Source organism: Sceloporus occidentalis, unplaced genomic scaffold, assembly GCF_023333645.1.
Source record: "Sceloporus occidentalis isolate IW3139 unplaced genomic scaffold, rSceOcc1.0.p SCAF_4, whole genome shotgun sequence".
NCBI lineage: Eukaryota > Metazoa > Chordata > Lepidosauria > Squamata > Phrynosomatidae > Sceloporus > Sceloporus occidentalis.
The window spans coordinates 69,608,719-69,628,260 of NW_028316984.1; the positions used below are offsets into that span (position 1 = coordinate 69,608,719).

General features: G+C 46.0%; 1 protein-coding gene across 4 annotated transcripts in view; it reads left to right on the forward strand.

Moving 5' to 3' along the window:
* Positions 1-19,542, forward strand: part of HSPBAP1 (HSPB1 associated protein 1) — an 87,562-nt gene that overhangs the window by 40,006 nt on the left and 28,014 nt on the right. For all 4 annotated transcript variants that reach the window (XM_089523338.1, XM_089523340.1, XM_089523339.1 and 1 more), the window contains exons 4-5: positions 1,345-1,481; positions 8,599-8,770. In XM_089523338.1, coding sequence (XP_089379464.1) covers positions 1,345-1,481; positions 8,599-8,770 — 309 coding nt within the window. The remainder of the gene's footprint in view (positions 1-1,344; positions 1,482-8,598; positions 8,771-19,542) is intronic.

A 19,542-nucleotide genomic window follows, 5' to 3' on the forward strand; every position in this document is an offset into this window, starting at 1 on the left:
GGTCCCCCAATATCAGAAATTAGAGCTGATCACTCATCAATCCGCCCCGCACACTCAGAACATCCGGGAAGAATCTGTTGGAGATTCCATCTTCCAAATTTGTTTCCACATCCCAGACGGCCTTTTCACAGATTTGGAACAGTCTCCCTGAGGAACTCTGTCTCATGACCCCCCTAGAAACATTTAAAAAGAGGCTTAAAACCTTTCTTTTTTGCCAAGCCTTCACCCCCGAAGAATGAAGTTGAGCGCTCTTGATGCCATCGATTCTCTGCCTTACCCTATGAATGATTGTATTTGTATAATTGTATTACTTGTTTTTATCTATTTTTATGGGATGTTTTTAATAGTTTTATAGTCTGTAAACCATTTTGATCTAGGGAAAAACGGTATACAAATAAAATTTATTTATTATTATTATTATTATCATCATCATCATCATCAAAGTAGGGTAACATTTTGCTTATTAATTTTCTTTCTTTTTCTAAATAGAGATTCTGGAAATAGACCATTATTTCTTTTCTTTTTTTAACCAAGAGTATTACAGGAATAGTGGGCTGAAACATTATTCTACTTACACCTGTCATACACTGAGAAGCAGTGGAATACAAGGAACCATTTTATCATGTATCTACTATAGATGTATGATAAATTTCATCTTATCATAAGTCAGGATGATAGATACAGAGAATCCATACACACGATTAACTGCTTGGGAAGCGTTCTTTCATTCTGAGACAATTTATTCATCTGTATTGTCTTGCCAAGTACTAAGGATATGTGATAAAAATCGTCATCCATAGGCCCCTCAAAGCATGCTTCATGCTCATAGACACATTGAGGAAACTTACAACTTGGCAAATGGTTCTCTGAATGATGGACCACAAGGAGTGATTGCCAGTTGGGTGAGGTGGGGTATAAATACGAAATTTAAAACTTATTTTCTCATCTTAACAAATGGCAAAAGTATCTCCACTCTCTCTATAGAAATTTATTAATTATTATTAATTAATAAATAATTTAATTATGAATTATGAATAAATAAATATAAATTCAGTTGATTAATTGAAGTGTTCATATCCTTCATTTTTATTTTTTCTTATAGCACTTACACCCTAAAACAGTGTAAAGTAGGTGTGTTTTGAACTGCAGCTTCCATAACCTTTCCGCCATTGGCTATATTTATTTATTTATATATATATATATATATGACCTTTCTGCCAGGATGGGACCCAAGGCTTTGATAGAGCTTTCTGGAAAATGCAGAGAAAAATATGCAGGAGAAGATGATGGGACATGGCTGGATATTCAAAATGTTATTGTGTTTGAATTCTCCATTTGCAACAGGATATAGTATGGTCTGATTTTGGATTTGAGGGACGAAATGGAAGAGAAAGTACTCTGTGGATTGGCTCAAGAGGAGCAAACACTCCATGCCATTTGGACTCCTATGGCTGCAATTTAGTGTTACAAGTACAGGGAAGGTAAGAAGAAATATTGACATTTGCCATCTCTCTAGCAAACATGACCGATTCTCATTGCTGTTGTCTTTTAACTGTTAAATTGATGATTTAATTCAATCATGCTTTTTTGTGATCTGAAGTACACAGACTCATTATTAAGAAACACTAATGTATTTGAGTGGGGAGTTATCATTTGATCTTAATATTTACTGTTCACATAAGACCTTGTTAAATTTGAAATAAGTAGATCAGCTTATTCTGCATACACCTTGTTTACATTTCAGTATGGAAATTTCACATTCCTCCAGAGCAGGTTCTGTGTTAGAAAGTCGAATACCTGATTCATGGAATTATGTTAACAGCTGAGTCTTTTGCACTCCACAAATAATGCAGTTTGATAACACTTTAACTGCCATGGTAAATGCTGTGGGATTCTGGGGTTTGCAGTGGATTGTGGTACCAGAGTTCTCTGACTGAGAAGGCTAAATTTCTCACAAAACTACAAATCCCAGAGTTCCATAGCATTGGGCTATGGCAGTTAATGTTATTATTATTATTATTATTATTAACCTTTATTTATGAAGCGCTGTAAATTTACACAGCGCTGTACATGCAATCTTTTTAGTTAGACGGTTCCCTGCCCTCAGGCTTACAATCTAAAAAGACATGACACAGAAGGAGAAGGGAGTGGTGGAAGGAAAGGGTAAGAGGTCCAGCAGTTCCTCTCTACCTCCGAGGCCTGGACCAAGGCAGATGGACTGGAGGGAGGGCTTGGCTCCAAAATGGAAGGTTAATCATTATCCAGGGAAAATACATACAGTGGAGCCTCGGGTTACGAAAGTAATCCGTTCCGCGGCCGCTTTCGTAACCCGAACGGCTTTCGCAAGCCGAATCCCCATAGCCGCTAATGGGGAAAAGCCGCGATTTGGTGTAAAATCGCGGCAAAAAGCACCAAAAGTTTTTTCGGGACCCGAAAAAAATTTCGTAACCCGGATCAATAATTTCCAATTGGATTTTTTCGGGTCCCGAAAAATTCGTAACCCGGGTATTTCGTATCCCGAGGTTCCACTGTACTCACAAGTAGGATAATACATATACAGTACATAGCAATACAGGAAATGGATCGATAAACAGCCAACAACAGAACATCAGATAGTAAGCGACAATTATGCGATTCCTGGGAAGGCTTCTCTGAACAGGATGGTTTTCAGCTCCGTTTAGAAGCTGGTTAAAGAAGTGATGGCTCTTGCTTGTGGAGGAAGAAGGTTCCAGGAGTAAGGGGCAGCAAGTGAAAAGGGGCGAATCCGAGATGGGGCAGAGGAAATCCTGGGCTGAGACAGGAACCCTTGACTACCAGAACGGAGGGCCCTGGTGGGAAGGTGAGGAGAAAGAAGGTCTGATAAGTAAGGAGGGGCCAGTCCATGGAGGGCTTTGAATGTCGACAGCAGGAGCTTATACGGAATGCGGAAAGGGAGAGGGAGCCAGTGAAGGGATGCCAACACAGGAGAGATGTGGTCAGAGCGGTGGGTGGAAGTGATAATGCGTGCAGCTGAATGCTGGACAGAGATTAAGGGACGGAGGTGAGAAAAAGGAAGACCAGCCAGGAGGACATTACAGTAATCAAGTCGTGAGACCACTAGGGCATGGACCAGGATCTTGGCAGTAGAGGCGGAGAGATATGGTCGGATTTTGGCAATATTGTACAAAAAGAATCTACAAGCCTTGGCTGTGGTCTGGATCTGAGGGATACACGACAGAGAAGAGTCAAAGATAAAGCCAAGACTGCGGGCTTGCTGGACTGGTTGAATGGAGATGTTGTCCACAGAGACAGAAAAGGAGTGTTGAAGGTTGGGGTTAGGAGGAAAGACAAGAAGCTCCGTCTTGGACATGTTGAGCTTCAACCGCCGATGGCGCATCCACTGCGAGACAGCTGTAAGGCAAGACGAGACTTGCTGTTCAAGCCTTGGAGAAAGGTCAGGGGCAGAAAGATACAGCTGGGTGTCATCAGCATACAGATGGTAGGAAAAGCCAAAAGAGCTGATGAGTTTTCCTAAGGACAGTGTGTAGAGAGAAAATAGAAGGGGACCCAGAACAGAGCCCTGGGGAACTCCAACAGATAAGGGAACAGGAGAAGAAGTCTGACCCCCTGCAACTACTGCAAAAGATCTGCCAGACAAGTAAGATCTAAACCAGTCGAGAACAGAGTCTGAGAACCCAAGGTCAGAGAGTATGTCAATTAGGAGACAGTGATCAACAGTGTCAAAGGCTGCAGACAAATCGAGAAGAATGAGAACAGAGTAAAGGCCATTAGCCTTGGCCTGTAAAAGGTCATTCGAGATCTTAGTGAGAGCTGTCTCTGTAGAATGCCTTGGGCGGAAACCAGACTGAAAGGGATCGAGAATGGAGTTGGCTTCAAGAAACTCAAGACAGCGCGAATAGACAACCCGTTCCAAAACCTTAGAAAGAAAGGGGAGAAGAGAAATCGGACGATAGCTAGACAAGGAGGAGGGGTCAAGAGAAGGTTTTTTCAGAATTGGGGAAATGAGAGCATGTTTGAAGTCCGAGGGGAAGGAGCCTGTAGAGAGAGAGAGATTGAAGATATGGAGGAGCGAGGGCAGAAAGGAGGGAGCTATAGAGATTAGAAGACGAGTAGGAATAGGATCAAGAGGACAGGTAGCAGGTTTGGAAGAGTTCAGAAGTGTAGAGAGTTCATCCAAAGAGGCAGGAGGAAAGACAGAAAATTTGTTAGGCGAAGGCGATAGAAGATTAAGAGCAGAAGAATCAGGAGGGACTATCTCAGAGCGAATAGTGGTAATCTTAGAGATGAAATAGTTAGCAAAGTCATTGGGAGAGAAAGATGAAGAGACAGGAGGAGAGGGAGGTTTAAGCAAAGTATTGAAGGTGGAGAACAAACGCTGCGGGCACCTCTCATTGGCAGAGATCAATGATTTGTAATAATTCTGTTTTGCCATAGAGAGGGCGCGTGAGAAGGAAGAAAGAACAAATTTGAAATGGATAAAATCAGCCCACTTTTTGGACTTTCTCCAAAGACGTTCGGCCGCTCTAGAGCAGGACCGGAGAAACTTAATGTTGGGGGTAAGCCAGGGCTGAGGTCTAGTCTTGGAGGAAGAAGTGTGTACAGAGACAGGGGCAAAATGGTCAAGAGTTGAGGAAAGAGTGGAGTTAAATAAAGACATAGCTGAATCAGCAGAATCCCCGAGATTTAGGGAAGAGAGAGATGAATCCAGGGTCAGACCAAGATGGTTAGAGTCAACAGATTGAAGATCACGAAAAAGACGTTGAATAGTATTATGAATAGTATGTTGTGTCAAACTGCATTGTTTCTGTAGTGCAAATGCAGCCTTATAATTATTTTTTACTGGTAAGAAAAGCATAGTGAAATTTCACTGCAGGTGTCACATAACAAGGAATAATGTTAATCCTTTTGTGCCCTGACCATTTACTGAATGGTGATGTAAGAATATCACAGGATGCCAATGCTGGTTCATGCTGCTCTCTTTGTGCCAGTGGCTCATGTTCTTTGGTTAGTGTTGGGCAACAGCAAAGTGGACAGAAGGAAGGTGTGTTTTGTACCAAGCCAGTGGTATTTTGTGATCTGGTATTTTAAAAATTAACAGACAAGCATCTATTCTATTTTTGAGAAATAGCAAGGTAAAGTAATTGGCTACTCTTTTAAAGATAACTTGTCCAGTTTGATTATATGCTTTTATTAGAGCTTTTTTCCCAGCATTTTTCAATAACTCTGTAATAGACCCAAAATATTACAAATCCCATATTGAATAATCCTTAGCATAGGTTTTCTCTTTTTCTCTATTGGTGCACACTGAGTAGCTGTTCTTATTGGTATACCATCCCTAAATGTATCTTGCCTTATCAGTAAGTTCAGAGCCCCATCATGGTGTATATACATGTGACATTTCGCTTCTGTAGTCAGCACCCCAGCATCTTATGTAAACTGAAAATTATGGACCATTTTGTTGCCTTTCATCCATTCTGAAGAAAACCTTTGAAGCTCTTCATGGTCTTTTTCAGTTTTCAACAGCCTGAGTAAACTGAGGTCATCTGCAAACTTGGCAGCCTTGTCTATAAGATGTCTACACTCTTTATGCTCCTTCTTGGTTATTACAGCAACTTAGCTGGGACGAGAAAAAGTCTCTTTAGTTCATTTGAACCCCTAGAACTGCCACATCGCAGAAGTGTTTTCAAGGTGAAGGAGTGTGAAAACAAAATAATGTGTGTGGTGGGAAAAGAAGCAGCATAGAACTAGAAGCCAGAAAGCACAAATGGCTTTGCTAATTTGTATGCCTAATTCATTTTAAAGACACTTGCTCCCAAGTGAGTGGGTATAGGAATTTTAATTTTCTTTCATAGGTAGCTCTTTTTTCTGACTTTGCTGTCAACAAAAATGGGAGGCTGCCACTCCTTGGTTGATGATGTAGCTATTCTTAAATTCCAAGAATTTGCTGTGTGGGCTGTTATTTTAATTACTTTTGCTTTTACTATTCCCATCACTCAGACTTATCTCCTTATAAAATTATTTTTATGTGCCTGTTTGCCCTGCCTTGTGAACTGACAATTCAGCATTATAGATAAGCACACACCTTTTTAAAATCGTTGTAATATTGTAATAAACCAAATAATGTAATAAACCAAGGCCCCAAGATTTCTGACGTTAACTTTGATGTTGTACTCACAATACAACCTAGGGCAGTGATGGAGAACATTTTACAGACTGAATGCCCAAACTGCAACCCGGACCCCACTTATTTATTGCAAAGTGCCACGTCCCTCTGGCTTTCTAGTAAGAAACTCTGGCAAACTCTGTGCTAGGGCAATAGCATGTGTGCCCACAGAAAGGGCTCTGAGTGCCACCTCTGGCACGCGTGCCATAGGTTCGCCATCACTGACCTAGGGCATAATTACCTAGGTGAAACCCCACTGAAGAAAGAGAGACCTCCTTTCAGTTAAACATGCATAAGAAGATGTGTTCCACCATGCCAGATTACAGGTGTCACAATAAGCCAAGACTGTGTAGGAATACTGGTTTACAGAGGATGAATAGCATGCCTGGGTGCACTGTTCCAGTGCTCCCATTCGTTGTGGGAACAGCTAAACAACCCACCCATCTTTGAACCATAGTTTGTACTTTGTGACATGTGAACTCAGCAGGGAGCCAGTTATCTAGCTTGTTTTCTTCCCTGATAAGCTAAACAAAACTGAAAAACCTCTGGATAAAGTCTCTGACTTATTGGACAAGAGAAAACACAGAGGGCTATGTGATTTCCAGTGATGTAATTTTTCACTAATTTTGTTCTGAAAGGAACAATAAGTAATTTTCAATATTTTCTACTCTCTGTGAGAAAGCCTTTGAAAACATTTTTCAAAGATCATTCACAGTTGGGGACTTAATCTGCACAAAACCTGCATAGATCACATCATTTTCTGTACAGGAAACAGGATTTTTTTCCTGCACAGAAAATATCTTTCTGTGCAAAATTCCCAAGTATGAATTTTGTACAGAATAAGTCTCTAACTATTCTATATTCTTCCCATCTCTAGTTCATATGTTACAATAAACAAGTAAATGGCCAAAGATCTGCAGTTTCTTGAGCCATTGCTGCTGCAAGTGGAAGTTATTAGCTAGCATGAACGAACAGCACATTGGCTCATTCACAACAAGCTAGAATTTATTTTTAGTACCAGAACTTGTGATTTTTAAGTGTGGTCTCTTTGTTTATCTAGCCCAGTGTTGTCTCCTTCTATAGGCTCTCTGAGGCCTCAGGTAAAGACTTTTCAGTACACTTGGTATCTGAAATTTCTGAGCTGGCATGCTAAGGGTTGAAGTCAAACTTTCTGTTTGCACAACTTTTGTTGTCCTGTAAAGCTAAGGCTGCTCATCAGTCTCTGTGACTAGGTTGCACATGGAACCCAGTTAGATGATAGACTACTTGACTTCTGATGTTCCATTTGCAAAAAGAGTAACAGCATATACTTGCAGTCAGAAGAGAAAGAAGGATTTTCATATTCCAAATCTGGAAGTTGCTCTTTCGAAAAGCAGTTCAAGAAGGCAGTACATTCCAAAGCCCCAAAGAGCAAGGCTGTACCTGTAGAAACAATGCAGTGTGACCCCACTAACTGCCAGGGCTTCTTCCTACAGACTCATGGGATTTGTGGTTTTGTGAAGCACCAGCATGCTTTGGCAGAGAAGGCCAAAGGCTTTATAAAACTACAGATCCCAGGATTCTGTAGGATGGAGCTTCAGCACTTAAAGTTAAATTATTTCTACAATGTAGCTGCACCCTTAGAATAGAGACATGATCTGAGAGCTCATATTCTGTCCACTTTTCGGTGCATGATAGCATCCAGAGCACATCTAACTTCAAACGTTAAGCAGGATGGCATGTCAAGTACTGCCAGGTATCGCAAGGAAAGGGCAGGAAATAATCCTGCCTGAAAACCTGGAGAACTTCTGCCTCGCAGTCAGAGTTGACGGCACTGGGCTGGATGAAACAATGGCATGACTCAATGTAAGGCAGCATCCCATGGACCCCACAAAAAAATTGCAAGAGAAGGTGCATGCAGTTAAATAAAAACTGGATATAATGTATGTGTGAAATATGTAAAAAATGTCAATGTAGGAGAAATGTTTAAAAAGTGCAATCGTACCTGTAGGTTCCCCACAATTATACAATGAATTCTACCCTTCCTTCCCTGTGATGGGCCAGTCTATTGATCTGTTTGGAAGACTTTAATTGTAAGAAGACTTCAAACCGACTCTAATATTAAATTCAGTACTCAGTGGGTTTCTGAAACATAAAGGCAATACTGAGTCACTGTTGTTTGTTCTATGCGTTTGTCTCCTTTCACAGCCGTACCCAAGTAAATTTAATCATGACTTATCAAGGGCTATGAGGGTGTTGTTTTTCACTGAATTCTCTTTTTATTAAAAAAAAAGTTGCTTAACTGTTTACTGCATCATGCTACTTAATAACGGCTTGCTCTCCAGCTCCTTGTAACTCTTAATGAGAAAGCAGGTCGGCTGTACTGGGAGTCTTGTTTGTTTGAAGTTGCTTTACATAAATGGAAGGCTCTGAATCTCCACCATTTTTGCTTTCAGGAAAAGGTGGTATTTATACCCACCTGAAGATACCACTCTTCTCTATCCTACTAGAATTCCCTATGAAGAGTCTAGTGTGTTCAGCCAAGTCAATGTAGCCAATCCTGATTTGACAAGTTACCCCCAGTTCAAGAAAGCACAGGCCCATGTAGTTACACTTGAGCCTGGCCAGGTAATTTCTGAATGGTTATTTTATTCCTTCAATGTGTACCAAGGAGGGGAGGAATGACAAATAAATAAAAAAAAGGCATTAATGATGTAATCAAGGCTTGAACAAATTATTTTTTAGGACTGCAGCTCTCAGCATTGCCATGGCCATTGCAATTTTGGGGATTCTGTGGGCTGTAGTCCCACAAAATAACTTTTCCAGATTGTGGAGGAAACTGCAGGGTCTGTGTTTGACATTTCAGCTTTTCGCAAACATGTTTTGTTTAATGCTGTTATCTGGCTAGTGAAACCCACTGGTTCATGGTGTTTAACCTGCCATTTAAATGAGAATGATACAGTGTGAGAGACCACATAGAAAAAACTCTAAGGAACTTTCAACTGAGCTAAGTTTTAAACGGAACATGTATAAGAAATGGAAAAACGGGGAAATCACCAAAGGGGAATTCAAACAAATAGCAAGCATGTTAGGGGTAAAGTCAGAAAAGCTAAAGTGCAGGATGAACTCAGGCTTGCTAGAGAGGTTAAAAACAACAAAAAGGGCTTTTTTGGATATGTCTGCAGCAAAAGGAAGAAGAAGGAAATGGTAGGGCCACTCCATGGAGAAGATGGCAAAATGCTAACAGGGGACAGAGAAAAGGCAGAATTACTCAACACCTTCTTTGCCTCGCTATTCTCAGAAAAGGAAAAGGGTGCTCAACCTGAGGATAATGGAGTGGAGGACAGAATAGGGGAATTTCAGCACAGAATAAATAGATAGTACAGGGATATCTGGTTAATCTAAACGAATATAAATATCCAGGACCAGATGAACTACATCCAAGGGTATTAAAAGAACTGGCAAATATAATATCAGAGCCACTGGCAATAATCTTTGAGAACCCATTGAGAACAGGAGAAGTCCCAGCAGACTGGAAGTGGGCAAACATTGTCCCCATCTTCAAAAAGGGGGGAAAAGAGGATCCCAACAATTATCGTCCAGTTAATCTGACATCCATACCAGGAAAGATTCTAGAGCAGATAATTAAACAGAGAGTCTGTGAACATCTAGAAAGCAATGCCATAATCACAAAAAGTCAACACGGGTTTCAGAGAAAGATGCCATTCCAGACAAACCTGATCTCTTTTTTTGATAAAACTACCAGCTTGTTAGATGACGGGAATGCTGTGGATATAGTATATCTTGATTTCAGTAAGGCTTTTGACAGGGTTCCCCATGACATTCTTGCAAACAAGCTTGTAAAATGTGGGCTAGACAATGTAACTATTACATGGATTTGTAATTGGTTGACTGATCGAACCCAAAGGGTGCTCAACAATGGCTCTTTTTCCTCCTGGAGAGAAGTGACTAGAGTCCCACAGGGCTCTGTCCTGGGCCCAGTGCTATTCAACATCTTTTATCAGTGACTTGGATGACAGAATTGGGGGTATATTGCAAATGACACCAAATTAGGAGGAGTAGCTAACATCCCAGAGGACAGGATCATAATTCAAAATGACCTGAATAGACTGGAAAGTTGGACCACAACTAACAAAATGAACTTCAACAGGGAGAAATGTAAGGTACTACACTTAGGGCAGAAAAATAAAATGCAGAGATACAGGATGGGAGACACCTGGCTGAACGAAACTATGTGTGAAAGGGATCTGGGAGTCCAATTAGACCACAAGTTGAACACGAGTCAACAGTGCGATGCGGCAGCTAACAAGGCCAATGCAATTTTAGGCTTCATCAATAGAAGTATAGTGTCTAGATCAAGGGAAGTAATAGTGCCACTCTATTCTGCTCTGGACAGGCCCCACCTGGAATATTGTGTCCAGTTCTGGGCACCACAATTTAAAAAGGACATTGAGAAACTGGAGTGTGTCCAAAGCGACTAAAATGGTGAAGGGTCTGGAAATCATGTCCTATGAGGAACAACTTAGGGAATTGGGGATGTTTAGCCTGGAGAAGAGAAGGTTAAGAGGTGATATGATAGCCCTGTTTAAATACTTTAAGGGACATCATATTGAGGAGGGAGCTGACTTATTTTCTGCTGCTCCAGAGAACAGGACCCAGAACAATGGATGCGAGCTCCAGGAAAACTGGTTTCTTCTTCGTGGTCTCTGCAAATCACACAAATGGGTTTATTCTGCGCCTGCGCAGCTATCCTCGGAAACTTCTAGAATCTCCAGGCAGAAAGCAATGTATCTTTCTGCAACTTTTGGGCGGTAGCCCCGTCCACCCATATATAAGGCCCCTGGTGGCTCGCTCCTCTTCAGTTCCTTCATTCCGCCGCGCTAAGCAGCTCGAGGAACTTCGCTAGCATTTCGCTTGCTCTTTGTGTATTGGAATCTCTGGCTATTCGACCTTCGGACTTTCACTTGACCATTCTTTCGGACTTTCCCTTTGCCTTGACTACTTTCTCTGATTTACGGCTTGACTTCGGACTGGTAACGGACTTCTCTTACCATGGCCTCTTTCAAGCAATGCACCAAGTGCGGGGTGAAAATCCCCAAGGCCGACGGCCACGACAAGTGTGTCCTCTGCTTGGGGGAGGCACACGTTCCAGGCAGTTGTGCCCACTGTAAGGCCATGTCCGCCCAAGCCCTCAAGAACAGGGACCGGACACTCAAGGCTGCCCTCTATGAGAGGGTTCTCAGCCAGCTCTGGAGCCTCTGGGGATGCGGATGCCCCCGAAGCCCCCAAGAGAAAAGGGGATAAGAGCTCTGACCGGGACAAGAAGCGGGCTCGCTCGCCCTCGCCGCCTTCTAAGAGCCGCCGTAAAGGGCCCCCAAGTACGGTCTCAGTGCCTCCGCCTGAGTCGAGGCCAGTACCGTCAACATCGCCTGTCGCAGAGCCGGTGAAGACCCCAGCTCTGTCTGTACCGGCCCCTTCCCGGATGGTGCCACTTGAACCCAGAGTCCTCCTCACCAGTCACCTCTCTGTACCAGCAGACAGCCTACAGATTGTGACCATGGACTCTGAATCGGAGGGAGAGCTCCAGGACTCTGATGCTCCACTCTCTCCTCAGAGGCTGAGGCCAAGATCTCCTTCACCCTCACCAAGGAGAAGGCCATGCTCTGCTGCACGGGACCGGGCCACGCTGGGGACCGAAGCTGACGAGGCTCTGGCCGCAGACCATCGTGCCCCTGCAGAGCATGATTGGGACCTCTTCCAGGCTTTCCCGGATCTCGTTCACGACCGGTACACGGAACAGTACCTCATCCCGGTTGACCCATCCCACCTGCGTCGTAACCTCCGTGCTCATTCACGGGCCCGTCGTCCGGATGGTGACACCTCCCGCCGGGACGACCGGGACGACTTCGGGACATCCGATCTTCTCCTCAGACGGCAGAGCCCATCTGCTTCGAGATCTGGCTCGGGCTCTCCTCGTTCCGTGTCTCCCATCTCGGATGAGGACGCCCCATTTGTGCCTGAAGGTCCATCTGTCCCGTCGCCCACGGACGACGTCCGGGCCTTTGCCGACAGGGTCATATGGATGGCCGATGCTCTCAAGCTGGAAGTCGCCCATCCGGAGGATGATGCCCTTGACCCGGTGGAAAGGAGGATCCACGGCTCTGCTCCAGCTCCACCAGCCCTGGTTTACCTCCCGTCCCTGGAGAAGATCGCCAAGCGTTCTTGGGACGCCCCAGCCACCATCCCGTCGACTTCGCGCAGGATTGAGAACCTGTATCGGGTTACTCTGTCTGCCCCGTCCTGGCTGTCAAACCATCCCAAGCTGAATTCAGCTATTGTGGAGGGAGCCCAGTCCACCTTCGCTCCCAAGACCTCATCTTCGCCTGTCGACAAGGACAGCAAGAAGCTGGACGGCCTTGCAAAGAAATTCTATGCTTCGGCGGCTCTCGACCTCAAGAACGCAAACTACGCGGCTTGCATGGGGGCCTACGTCCAGTTCCTGGTGGAGAAGATGGACCCCACCATTGCTGACTTGCCCAATGACAGGAGGCGTATGATGGCAGCTCTCAGGAATGAGATCCACCTGATGGCTGGGCAGCAGATCATCTCCGCCAGACACTCCACGGACTGTGCATCCAAGGTCCTCTCTGGCTCCATAGCTCTCCGCCGCTATGCATGGCTCCGGTCCTCAGACCTCACCCCTCAGGCGAAGGCGGCTATTGAAGCCATGCCCTTCGACAACTCGGGCCTCTTCAATAGGGACACGGACGAGAAGCTTAGCTTCAGGTACCGGATGAAGACCGCGGCTAGAAAGCACGGTATGTCTTCCACACCATCCAAGTCCCCCTGCCAGAGGTACCCTGGTCAGCGCCCCTGGCACCCAGGAGGCCAGTACCGCTTCCAGCCCCAGGACCGTCCTTACCACCAGGACAGTAACCCTCAGGGCCGATCCTCCCGGTCGCCTGCTCCCCCACCGGACAGGTGTCAATCTTCCCAACCCAGATACCAACAGGGGTATAGGAAGAAGGATGGCTGGGGCAAGAAGAGGTTCTGATGTGTTCCTGCGCACCTCGTCACCTCCAACAGGCTGAGCCCTTTCTTCAACACCTGGGCCACCATCACTACGGACTCTTGGGCACTTAACATCGTCCACAGGGGTTACGCCCTAGAGTTCTCTGAGCTCCCACCAACTGGAGCTTTTGTGTCAACTGTCCCCTCGGACACCCTTCTTGACGAAGTGCGCACTCTTCTAGACAAATGCGCCATTGAACCCGTCTCCCCCTCTGAGTTCAAACGGTGCTTCTTTTCCAGGTACTTCACCGTACCGAAGAAAGACTCTGGCCTTAGACCCATAATGGATCTTCGGGCCCTCAATGACTTTATTGTTTACAAGAAATTCAGGATGGTAACCCTTGCTTCTATCTTACCACTCCTACAGGAAGGCTACTGGCTCGTGACGCTAGACTTAAAGGATGCCTATTTTCACATAGGGATCCTGGAGGACCACCGCAGGTTCCTCGCTTTCGCTGTCGGACACCAGGCATACCAGTACAAGGTCCTTCCCTTCGGCCTTTCCACAGCTCCAAGGGTCTTCACCAAGTGCATGGCACCCGTGGTGGCATACCTGCATCAAAGGGGAATCACAGTCTTCCCATACCTGGACGACTGGCTCTTCGCAGCGTCTTCCAAGGACACTCTGCTCAAACAACTCGAGTTTGCCCTGTCACTCCTTCAAGCATTGGGACTACAGGTCAACTACGACAAGTCCAACCTGACTCCTACCAAGCGCATTGACTTCATAGGAACCACGCTGGACTCTGTGTCAATGAAGGCATACCTTCCAGAGGCAAGGTTTCAGGCCCTCCGCGCATCACTGCAGCCCTGCCTGCGTCAAAGGCGTCTTCAAGCCCGTGTGGTACAAGTCGCCATGGGACACCTGGCCTCTACCACCTTCGTCACACCGTGGGCCAGGCTAAGGCTCAGGCCCCTGCAATCCTGGTTCCTATCCGTGTTCGACCCCGTCCGAGACACGCCTACCAAACTGCTCACCATCCCGAGGACCGTACAGAAGTCCTTTCGATGGTGGCTCCAGCCTGACAACGTCTGCGTGGGAATGTCATTCCTACCCCCGCAGTCGGACCTTTCCCTGACCACGGACGCCTCCCTGCAGGGATGGGGTGCCCACACTCTGGACCTTACAATAAAGGACAAATGGTCACCGGCAGAAGCCACTCTCCACATCAACGTCTTAGAGATGCTTGCTGTGGAAAAGGCACTCAGAGCGTTCCAGACGGTCCTCACAAACAAGGTGGTGCTTCTTCTCACCGACAACACCACGGTCATGTACTACCTCAACAAACAAGGGGGTACAAAATCAAGGACTCTGCTGGCAGTCACCATCCGCATCTGGGAGTGGTGCATACAGCACAAGATCCTGCTGCAGTGCATCCATCTGCCCGGCGACCAGAACGACCTTGCAGACCAACTCAGCAGGTCATCTTCCACTTGCCACGAATGGAGGCTGCATCCAGAAGTGGTGACCCAACTCTCCAATCGCTGGGGTCTCCCTCTCCTGGACCTGTTCACCTCCCGGCTGAATGCTCACACACCGAGATTCTGCTCACGGTACAGAGAGCCCGGATTGGAAGGGGATGCCTTCCGACTCAAGGCCTCCTGTATGCCTTTCCCCCATTTCCTCTGATCACACTGGTGATCTCGAAGATGTTGTCGGACCACACGGACACAATCCTGATAACTCCGTGGTGGCCCAGACAGCCGTGGTTCGCTCCTCTCCTACAGCGGGCACAGGAGCATCTCCGACTGGAACACCGGCCCGACCTGCTCTCGCTTCACGACGGGCGAGTCCACCATCCCGAGATGCAGTCTCTCCTATTGGTGGCATGGAGGATTCGGTCCTGAACACGCTTCCATCCGGTGTTCAGGATATCATCAAAGCAGCACAAAGACCATCTACACATCTGTGGTCCTGGACTTTCTTATGACGCTGACAGAAGCAGGTCTCTCCTTGAGTTCTATCAAGTGCTACCTGTCTGCCATTTTGTCACACTATTTGTTTCAAAACAAAGGCGGGATACAGACGGGCAAAAAGGGGTGTATTCATGACGTCATGAAGATAGAGCCTTCAGACAGGCCTTACCTGAATGCCGCCATGAACACGCCCCCCGCACGCCCCAAGCGGGAAGAGGCGGCATTAAAAAGGTGCTGCTTTTCTCCGCTTCTTTTCCGTTTGATGCGCAGCTGCGCAGCTCCGTCTGTAAGCTGCTGCACCGGTACGCCAGAATTGCTACGCCGCTAATTTAAGTTGCCCATTTAAAAGCTCCGTGTCTCCTGCGTCGCATAATGAGTCGGGGTCCTGGAACATGCGCAGTTTGCAGTCAGGCTTTAATTGCAGCATCAGCTGCCATGCAGGTGTGGAAGCTGCAGCACAGCTGCAGCGCATTTTAAGACTCCTAACCCTAACCCTAGAGCAACATGTACGCATGCGCTGCTTGGAAAGTTTGGACTTTAAAGTGAACCCCTACACACATTCCTGTGCCATTTTCACCTAACAATAAAAAACGCTAAAACTGTAAATATTTACATATATACAAGGGAGGTGATGGGGGATGGCAGGGGGACAGCAGTGGCAGCGGAGACAGCTGTGGCTGTGCATTGCAGATTCAGCAGGAGCGCGGGGACCAAAGGAGAGGAGGCATCTATGATGCTGGTGACACTGGCAAAGTGCAAGCGGACAAGGATGCCAACACCAGCTGATCACCAGCTGGCAGGAGACCACCATTGTTCTTGGGCAGAGCGGGGGGAAAAGTTTTAAAGGGGCTTGGGCACTTTAAATGTGCCCATAGGCTTTCTGCCGCCGCTGCTTAGCGCTGCAGCTGCGCATCCGCCAGCCGGCAAAGGAAAAAAAAAAGCCCCGTTTTTGGCCGCCCGTGAGGAAGCTGCCTCTCTCTTTGCAGCGTCCTCCGAGGCGGCGGTTTGGAAACTGCGGGTCCGAAACGGACCCAGGTGAGGCGTCTTCACTGCCCCCCATGTGGAAGCCCCATCTCCTGAGCCACGCCCCCGGGGCGGGCGGTCTGGAGGCTCCGTATTCTGCAGAATACACCTCCAAGACGTCTTCTCCTGCCCGTCTGTATCCCGCCAAACTCTCTCTGTTTGGGGACCCTCTCATAAAGAGGTTCCTTAAAGGATTCAACAACCTGCATCCACCTGTCGCAGACTCTTCACCGCAGTGGAGTTTAGACACCGTCCTGGCACAGCTGGTGTCTAAGCCATTTGAGCCCTTAGCTACCACGGACCTGAGACTCCTGACCTGGAAAACGGCCTTCCTGGTAGCTATCACGTCAGCCCGCCGGGCTGGTGAACTGTGTGCCCTGAGGGTGGACCAACCTTTCCTCCGTTTTCATAAGGACAAGGTGGTGCTCCGTACGGACATTACTTTCTTGACCAAGGTGGTGTCTGCTTTCCACATCAACCAGGACATTGTTTTGCCGACTTTGGCTCCTAATCCGACCACGGACTCTGAGCACCAGATCCATGCCCTGGATGTCCGGAGGACACTGGCGTTCTACTTGGACAGAACTGCTGCGTCCAGGCGATCAGAGAGACTTTTTGTATGCTACTCCGAAGCCAACAGAGGGCTGCCGGTCTCACCGCAGAGGTTCTCTAAATGGGTGGCCAGCACCATCCGTCTCTGCTACGAACTGGCCAAGAAGCCCTTGCCAGGTCGGGTTAGAGCCCATGCAACTAGGGCGGTAGCCGCATCCTCAGCCTTTTTGACGGGGATTCCCCTTGAGGATGTATGCAAGGCTGCTGTCTGGTCCCAGCCATTGACATTCATAAGACATTACAGGCTGGACGCCAGGGCCAGGCAGGATGCAACCTTTGGGAGGGCAGTGTTACTTTCTGCCATGCAATAGACCTGTTGCACTGTTAATAAATAACACAGTTGTTTGGTTTACATACTTTATTGGTTATGTGATTTATTGGTTATTGACACTCCCTCCTCCACTGACTACAGCTCGCTAGTCTAAACCCATTTGTGTGATTCGCAGAGACCACGAAGAAGAAGAACAGGTTGCTCACCTGTAACTGTGTTTCTTCGAGTGGTCATCTACGAATTCACACAAACCCGCCCGTCCATCCCCTCAGTGTCTGCTCATTTGACAACGCTTGTTGCCGCGCTGATTAGCGGCTCATTCGGAACTGAAGAGGAGCGGGCCACCAGGGGCCTTATATATGGATGGGCGGGGCTACCGCCAAAAAGTTGCAGAAAGATACATTGCTTTCTGCCTGGAGATTCTAGAAGTTTCTGAGGATTGCTGCGCAGGCGCAGAATAAACCCATTTGTGTGAATTCGCAGATGACCACTTGAAGAAACACAGTTACAGGTGAGCAACCTGTTCTTCACCTCAACATTAGGAAGAACTTCCTGACAGTAAGGGCTGTCCGACAGTGGAACACACTCCCTTGAAGTGTAGTGGAGTCTCCTTCCTTGGATGTCTTTAAGCAGAGGCTGGGTGGCCATCAGTCGGGGATGCTTTGAATGAGATTTCCTGCATGGCAGGGGGTTGGACTGGATGGCCCTTGCGGTCTCTTGATTCTATGATTCTATTCTATGATTCTATGAACTCCCCCTTTTTACTGATGTTTACATGTAAGCATTGCTGAATCCTGTATTTTGCAAGCTTATGGGGAGTGTAGCATAGGCCATCTCTGCTGTGAAACCAGTGGCTTACAGAATGTGTATTTAATGAATAAGTGTGCAGAGTAAGCAAAGAGCTCTCACTTAACACTTTCATAGTGATGGATAACTTCCATAATGGAAACACTTGCCCAGCAGCTACATCACTCGTATTTACAATATGCATTAGTCTCTCAATGGAGGCTCTCAGAGTACTTTTAACAAGGTCATGTGAAAGTTGATTAATCATATTTTACTGGAGAGGAGGTTGCAATAATTGAATAGTAGCCTAGTGAAGGATCTCTCAATTTGCCTGTACATCTGATCTCAGCGCTCTCCACGCTACCAACATACTTTCTTCCAAATTAATTCATTTGTGATTTCTGCTTACTACTAGTAGTGACTTCTTTGTTCTAGATATAATTTATATTGCAAAATGAGTGAAAGTACCCAGCTTTTCCTAACTTAAAAACCTAGTAGTTTCAACCTCCCCCAAGTCTTCCTCTCTCTTCCATTCTCTACCACTCCAACTCTTTTTCTTTTGTTGGAAAAACTTTCTTTTCTTCCTCTCACTTTCCATCTGGTACCCGTTCAGCCTCTACCAACACTGGATGAGTTAAAAAGTCCTTTGTCTCAGATCACCCAGGTGCTGTTCATTCCCTCACACACCCCACAGTCTTTCCCTTCCACTCATGTCTTTCCCTGTCTCTACCACAGCCCTCCTTGTATTACTGAATTGTCTTCCTCCATTCTTATCAGGTATCAGATGTCAATCAGTAAATCTTGTCCTTTCAGTTACCCTATTCTGGTTCCTGAAACACAGGGCAACACATTTCCATACTGTGTAAAACATCTGGGGAGACTGTGAAAGAATCAGCAAACATGTAGATGCACAGCTAATTTCCCACTCAGAAGCGCTTCTTTCAAAACTGGTTTGTAGATAGAAGGCTGTGTTGCCTTCACTTCTTTGTATTCAATGCAGGGATGCACAACCTGCAACCCAAGGTGTTTTGTGCTCTCCCATGACACTTCCTTATCATTTTTCCTTTTGCCTTTAAGAGCTGTAGGTGATAACAGATATTGAATAGATATAGGAATTGAGGTTCCACAAAATTTGGGATCCTACCTGAAGCACCTCAGACTCGCCAGCTGTGTTGGTGCTGAGCGTCATCAGCATTGTATTTATTTGCATGCCATTGCTGCATGGTAAAATAATATTTATTTATTTATTTATATCATGCATTTTTCTCAGTTTGGGACTCAGGGCTGCTTACTACAGTTAAAACCAAGCATAGATTTTTTTTAAAAAAATCACAGTATACAGAGGTTTAAAAGTAATTAAACTATCAAAAGATTAAAATCAATGAAAAAAAGAAAACATTGAAATAAAAAAAATAAAAAACTATCTATATTACAGAAGGCCCCTATTCCTATAGAAAAATCAATTGTCAAAGACCTACTAAAAGAAAACGTTTACATGTTTGCAGAGAGATAGTAAGGGGGGGGGGGGACCCAATCTAAGTTCTCTGGGAAGGAAGTTCCAGAGCCTGGGAGCAGCTACTGAGGAGGCCCTCATTTGTATTGCCACCTGATGTACCTGTGGTGGGACAAAAAGAGAGAGGCCTCCCCAGAAGATGTCAAGACATGGGCGGGTTGATATGGGAGAATACAGTCCTTCATA